The 7,284-nt window shown below is 37.2% G+C and overlaps 1 protein-coding gene across 2 annotated transcripts in view; it reads right to left on the reverse strand.

Annotated features, from left to right (window-relative positions):
* Positions 1-354: 354 nt before the first annotated feature.
* Cwc27 (CWC27 spliceosome associated cyclophilin) overlaps positions 355-7,284 on the reverse strand; it is a 209,961-nt gene continuing 203,031 nt past the window's right edge. For both annotated transcript variants that reach the window (XM_015482309.2, XM_048806103.1), the window contains one exon: positions 355-969. In XM_015482309.2, the coding sequence (XP_015337795.2) occupies positions 946-969 (24 nt within the window). In that variant the 3' untranslated portion in view covers positions 355-945. The remainder of the gene's footprint in view (positions 970-7,284) is intronic.

Raw genomic sequence — 7,284 nt, forward strand, 5'->3', positions numbered from 1 at the left:
ATTCTAGAACAGATTAAATATAGATAATATAAATACCCAAAATGAATGATTGTCATCAAAGGTAAAATTCTCAACGAGTTCTACTGCCAGAATGAGACTTGTGCATGTGCCCCTGCTATTATTTGCTGAGAAGAACAGAGGAGTGAGCAGGTGGCATGGTGTCAGCCTGGGGTGTTTGGTGAACTTGGCTGACAGTAGGTAGAGTGTTAGTCTTGACTGCATCCATAAAACCTGGGTGTTGGCCTAGATGGAGGTGTGAACATTCATTTGAGGGTTCCTCAAGATTTAACATATGAAGCTACTGAGATTTACAGGTTTGGCTATTTTCAGATATTTGTATGCAAAACATTCCACTGATATTTATATTATTTTTATTATATTTTACAGTTTTTAAGTTATATGCCAATGTTAGGGCCAGGGAGGTTTCCCTCAAATATTTTTTCTGCAAGAAATTCTTATAAAAAAAAAATCTTGAAGAGAAAGCCTTCACATATTTCAGGGAAAAAGGGTTTAAACAAGTTTGTACAGTTTGCAAATGCTTAAGGTATAAACTGGAAAGAAACAGATTTTATTTCAGATTTAACAATATAAAAGGTCGATTAGGAAAAAAGCATGTACCAGTAACCAAAAACATTTGCTTACATCATTCCACAATTTACCAAACAAGATAATCCTTTTCTAAAACCAGACTATAGGTTCAAAAATACTTTCACACCCCTAATTGATGCTGTTGGGAACAATGGCCACTACAAGGCCATTTATTGCAGGTACCTTTCCAGCATGTTCTGGTTATCATTACTCTCATTTTATCTTCTTTCTTTTTTCTCTCTCATCAGCTTTTTGCTTTCCTCCCTTCTTCTTTTATTCACTGGATTCCGAGGATCATAGATTTCAAATGTGTCTGAGTCTTGCATGCTTGCATCTTTTACTTTTCTGCTTTTATCCTCAAACTGAAGTACATGTGACATCCTAAAGGAAAGAGAGGGTTCAGTGATTTTGGTATGAGAACTGAAAGTAGAAATTCTACACTCCGCTATCACCAGCACAATGAGCTATAAGGGTATGGAATACCAAGACAGAGTTATTGTTTACTGGTGCTTATACTGCATGGAAAGCAACTTCTCAGAAAACACTTAAATTTGAAAAACATGCTCAGAGTTTGTTCCACTGGCTTGTATTTCTAGTAGTGAGTGTCTCTGCCATGGTCTTTACTTGAAGTTCCTCTCCTAGCAAGAGGTTAAAAAGAGTTTTAACCCAAAGTATTCTTCAAACCATGCTCAAAGAACTCTGCTTCCTTTGAAAAGCACATTCACTAAACCAGAGCGAGCCAGGTTGAAGAGCAAAATGCTAGATAATAAATCAGTTCTATCTGATTTTGTTTTGTTTTCAGTAGTTCAATGGGTCAATATTAGGGGACACATTATGAAAATATAAGTGATATTCAAATGTTATGACTGTCTTTTCTGGGGAGTAGCTAGGTTAATTTTTTTTTTTTCATAAAATGAAAATCAAACTTATGGCATAACTACCCGGACTTATTTTCTCCTTTTACCATTGATTACAACAAATCTAACCAGCCTGTTTTCCTACTTTAACAAATGCTTACTGGTCTTAAGGTATCAACATGTACTTGAATCCTAAGTGGTCATAAGCTGGCTATCCTTAGTAGCAGGGAACTGTGTAAGTTACTAGATATGCCCCCAGTAGAAGGTGTCAGGAATAAACAGGGAAGTCAAAAGAACAGATTTCTAGGCAGTTGAATGAATTTGGGAAGAGAAAAGTTCAGTCTTTATATAAGCAAAAAAACTGTTAAGTTTTTTTCCTTCTAGTTAAACAAAACCATCCCACATGCATGTCTCTTCATCCCAGCAGATAGAACTAAGCTGCCTATAGGGTTAATATTCTGTATATACCATTGTAATTCTCAGATGAAACCCAAATATGATATTAATTTCTTTTACTTTACAAGCAGAGATTTGGGCAGTAGATGCTAGCAAAGATCCCCTATTCCCCCGCCCCGCACAGTAGCACAAAAGACGAGTGGCATTTATTTGTGTGTCAAACTCCTATGGATATACCCAGATTTTGAAGAAGCCTAACAGAGATATTGGGAGGGAAATAAAGTGCTACAATGTTAGTGATGCTACCATTTCTAAGGGTTCAGGAGCTGCTGAAGGGCTGACAAGTTGAAGCTTCTGTGCCATTCCCACACCTTCTATTCCACTTGAGGAGGCTTATCAGAATGCAGTGAGTATGAGTGGTATGTGGATGACCTAGAATCTACTTTACAAAATGAGGTAAATCACATTTACATTTTTATATTTTATATTAATATTATTTGCATCAAATTTCATAACTGTTCTCAATACACGAACATGTATGTCACCCATGAGCGCTGATTTTTTAAACTTCTGTTGCTTTAGTAAATACCCTTACTTAGAAAATGCACCTTAACACTATTGTACACTTAGATGAATTCCTCAGTGTCTGATTTTCTAGTACTTTCAATTTCCTACAGTGTTTCAGTATTAGCTTCTGAAAGTAAAACAATCTCCAATTCCTAGAAAAAGGTGGATTCTTCCATTGCTATGGTAATGGATAACCATTACAACCAGTTGGAAACAGTTAAACTGAACTCAACCAATTAATAATGACTCATCTAGGTCTAAATGATCAGTGACAACTCATTCCAGTAAATACACCTCTGAAAGCCAACTAATCAGCCAGTCTTGTGCCAATCAGTGGCAGACTCACTCCTGTGAAGTGCTTCTGAAGGCCAGCCAATCAGTAACAGTCACTTTCAAATAGGTGCTTCTGAGCTTATGTAAACTCGGAAATAAGTCCTGACTTTAAAAGCACTAAAAAAATTTGCAACTACTTTGCATGGAAAGAATGTGCCTAAAATCTTGGGAGGTTGAGGCAGGAGAACTGCAAGTTCAAGGCCAACCTGGGCAACTTAGTGAGACCCTGTCTGAAAAAGAAAAAGAGGGGGCAAAAAAAAAGGATTGGGGACATAGCTCTATAGTAGAGTACTTGTCTAGCATGTGTTAGGCCCTGGGTTAGATTCCCAGTACTGAGTGGAAAAAAAAAAAAGAATGCATAACTCTTCATAGTTAAGAAATATATTTAGCATTTTGTTTCAGATAACAGGGATGGGGTTTTCTACAACACTTCTTACAATCTATACTGCATTCCCTACAAAGTATGAAGTGTATTACTATCAAAGGGAAACAAGTTTAGAAGAGTGCCAAGACTGTCCTGTGAAGGTCCTTTACCAGACATCAGGGGAGCCCAAACTCCTATGTTGCATTTCAGTAAGTTCTTTGTAGCTTTCCAAGTTCTTAAAGGTGCTGTTGGTATTTAGGCCAACATCAGGAAGTTGCTGGAATCACACGGTGTTTAAAAGAGTTTTATTCAATACTGGTATTAAAAAACCCTATTATCCGAGTGAACTTATTAATACCTTTCCACATATAGATCTTTCTGTTTTAAAAATGATCCCATTCTCTGCACCAACATATAGATTTTTCTGAAATACTCATTTCTAGCAGAAACTTCCATGCTTCAAAAATGACTTTACCAGACTGAGTCGATTGAAAACATACAAAGGCACCTTCCTCCTTTCTATGCCATAAGAGTATCTGCAGCTATTGGATTTAGCTGGCTCTGGTATGAGAAATGAAATTAAGACACGTGAACAACAGCCTAAAGTCTACAAGAAGAAACAGATTTTCTTATAAACTTGAAAAAACAGAAAGTCGTAAATTAAAGGAGCTGTCTGTTTCAACTGTTTGTTTCATACACCACTGTACTAAACAAATCCAACATTTTGATTAATAACAAACCTAATCCCAAAGGAAAGAAGGAGCTATCAGTTTACAAACTACTTCAGATTAATATCATAATACTTAGCATGGATGGTTACTCAGCAATAATATTTAATAGGAATAAAAGCATAGTCAAAATGCTTCACCCATTTATCTTTCAACATGCTTTGGTCACTTCATCTAAAAAAGGCAAACAAAACAGTTATTATGATTTTCAGCATAGAAACTCCTGACCTACATGCCTCCATAAATCATAGACTGAAGGAATTGAAAGCATGCCCACACTTCATGGTCTCCTTTGAGGATTTGCATGAAGCCTGAGAACACAGACTTAATTCGAGTACAAGGGTCTGGTAGTTTACAATCTTGTATGTCCTAATAACAATACTATCCACTCTGTGGTGGTCATAGAATTGATCTAATAAAGGCAGTGAATTCTTTGGAATTAATTACACACTAATTATTTACACATAAATATTTTAGAACTTGCTCAATTTCTGAAGGCAAATACAAAAATTTAGTTCTGATTAATAAATATTTTAACACAGGTTCAGAGTCTCAAAAACATTGACCATAGTGTTTCAGAAAGAAGGAGACTTACTACTTACTTAGAGGTTGTAAGTTTTTCTTTTTCTTGATATGGAACTGAAAAATTATAAACAAAAGTAAACAATTTTTCATTCCTCACTCAACTTTGAAATAGATTATGATTATAATTAATATCAATGGGGAATGAAAAAGGGGACCTGATTCTCAGACATACAGTAAACATCCCAATATAGAATTCCAGTATTAGCAATTCACTTGATTGATATGCATTTATTTATGCTGATATAATGTAACAGCTCTCTGTTCATAGGGAATATACCACTCCATCTCATTTCCAAGTCATCATAATTTAGGAACATTTTTTCCCTTTTGAAAGAAACTTTAATATTTATGATCTTTATTGCAGGTATCCTAATTGTTCTACATTTGTACTATTGCTCCCTTCCCAAATTCTTCCAAAAGCTCTAAAATAATATTTCTAATAAGTTTCTTTTATAGCATTTCTTTCAATGGGAATAACTGGCTATTATATTATACTGAAATACTTCAGTTTGATCCTTAAAACTTTCTAACAACTGGTTGCTTCCTATCTCACCAAACTTACTTTGTTTCTTTTCATTAACTCTCACCATTTAGTAATTGCTTGTTTACTGAATTGTGAACAGATTGTCAGTTGTCTGAGATGGTCTGAGCCTTGTTCATAGATATATTCCCAATGCCCAGCATAGTGATCTGTGATGGGAATGAAGCCTTCAGATTGCGTATGCTGGCCAAGACTGCTGCCTGGTACTAGACGGTTTGCTAAGCTAACACTTGACCTCATTTTGTGGGAAGGGCAGTCTTTTATTTTAATGACAAACTCTCTAAACCATCTACCAGACTGCAGAAAGTCTCAAGTACATCTTTTCATGACCTCTCACAGCTCAGCACATACTGGTAGTTGCTTTTACACTGCATTCATATCAGATAGCAAGCTTTCATTTTTTGATAGACTACAGTACGAGAATACCTCATGTTCTTTTCCATCTCCTATGGAACCTAATGTAGAACTGGAGAGAGGATTTTATTGTTTTTTTAAAACTTCCTTCCTCCCTCCCTCCCTCCCTTCCTTCCTTCCCTTAGAGGTGCTTAACATCCCCAGCACTTTTTATATTTTTTTGAGACAGGATCTCAACTATGTTGCTTAGGGCCTTGCTAAGTTGCTGAGGTTGGTCTCGAGCTTGTGATCCTCCCAACTCAGTGTCCCAGGTTATGGGGATTACCAGCATACACCATTGTGCAATGTTTTTTTTTTTTTTTTTAAATTATATTTAAATTGTTCATAGACCTTTTATTTTTATTTATTTACTTACATGCAGTGCTGGGAACCAAACCCAGTGCCTCATACATGCTAGTCAAGCATTCTACCACTGAGCTGCGACCCCAGCCCTAAAGCAATGCTTCTTCTTCTTTTTTTTTATTTTTTAGTTTTCGGAGGACACATCTTTATTTTTATGTGGTGCTGAGTATCGAACCCAGCGCCGCGCACATGCCAGGTGAGCGCACTACCACTTGAGCTACATCCCCAGCCCTAACGCAATGCTTCTTAAAGTGTAGTTTTAACATGTAGGTTGCATGTTAAAATCACCTGGGTAGATTTAAAAACTATGAATGCCAAGCTTCCATTCACCATCTGAGGGCTTTTTATAGGCAAGGCAAATACTAGATACTGGTGATACAAAGATGAGCAGGACCCAGGCCCTGTTCGCCTGAAGTAAATTTTCTACTAGTGAGAACACAATGACACCATAACATGGCAGACACACATTTTGGAATTGCCTACAAAGTGTAAAACAACAAACAGAGCATCTACTGACAGTGGTCTACCAAAAGCTTTCCCATATTCTCTGGTAGCATCCACAATAAACAGGATGATGGAATAGAAAGATATTATCTTCCTCTTTTCCTGTCTTCCTCCTTCTCCCTCCACCTCTCTTTCTCTTCCTTTTTTGTGGTGATGGGGAATCAAACTCAGTGTGTCACATATGTAAGTAAGGAGTTTCCCAATGAACTACACCCCCAGCCCATTTCATAGGCAATTTCCAAGACTGAGGGTTAAGAAACGTGGAGCTGGTACATTGTTGCCTAGGTACTTTCTTGAATGTCTTCGGAGGTAGCAAACTTCCATTCTATGAAGATGGATTTCATTTTGGGAATAAGTCAAATGCTAATTCAGTGCTAGATGCAGAAAGGAAGAGAAAAAAATCAGATTGGGTAGTGCTTATCCTGTACTAGAAAATTTTCAAAATGCAGCACACAATTACTTGTGTGGCTCCCAGTCTAGCCTTTAGAGCAATTCCAAAAGAGAAGTCCCAAAATGTCCTGAGACCTGTGGGTACATCTTTGGGAAAAACGTTACTTAGAAATAAAACATTAATTTCCGCTATAAATTTTTATTCCATTATTGCCTTAAGTCACCGCTTTCTAGAACCTCAGCCCCAGTTTCTCCTTGTTCTTCCTAAAATTAGGGTGCCACATAAGATTCCATTCAGCTAGAGGTCCAAAGAGGGCAGAACCAAGGGCAATGGCCTGCCCTGTGGGGATGATGTCTGACAATCTCCTCTCAGGCATCAAATTACTAAGGATTGCCTGTGGTCTATGAGGATATCCAGGTCTTTTCTGCTCTATGTGTTTTTCAAAAATGCAGCAAATCAAGCCATACTCCCTACCGTGGTTTAAATCCTTTGGTGACTCCACTGTCTACATAAGGAGACTTAAATTTCTTTTGTCGCTTCTATAATTTGGCTTTCGTTTCCCTTAGCATCACCTTCCCCATCACATCTTAACTTCCAGACATTTCAATTTACTTGCACTCTCCTGCCTCCTTGCTGCCTCTCTACTTACCATAAACTCCCCCCCTCCCTCCCCC

The sequence above is a fragment of the Marmota marmota genome, unplaced genomic scaffold (assembly GCF_001458135.2).
Source record: "Marmota marmota marmota unplaced genomic scaffold, marMar, whole genome shotgun sequence".
NCBI lineage: Eukaryota > Metazoa > Chordata > Mammalia > Rodentia > Sciuridae > Marmota > Marmota marmota.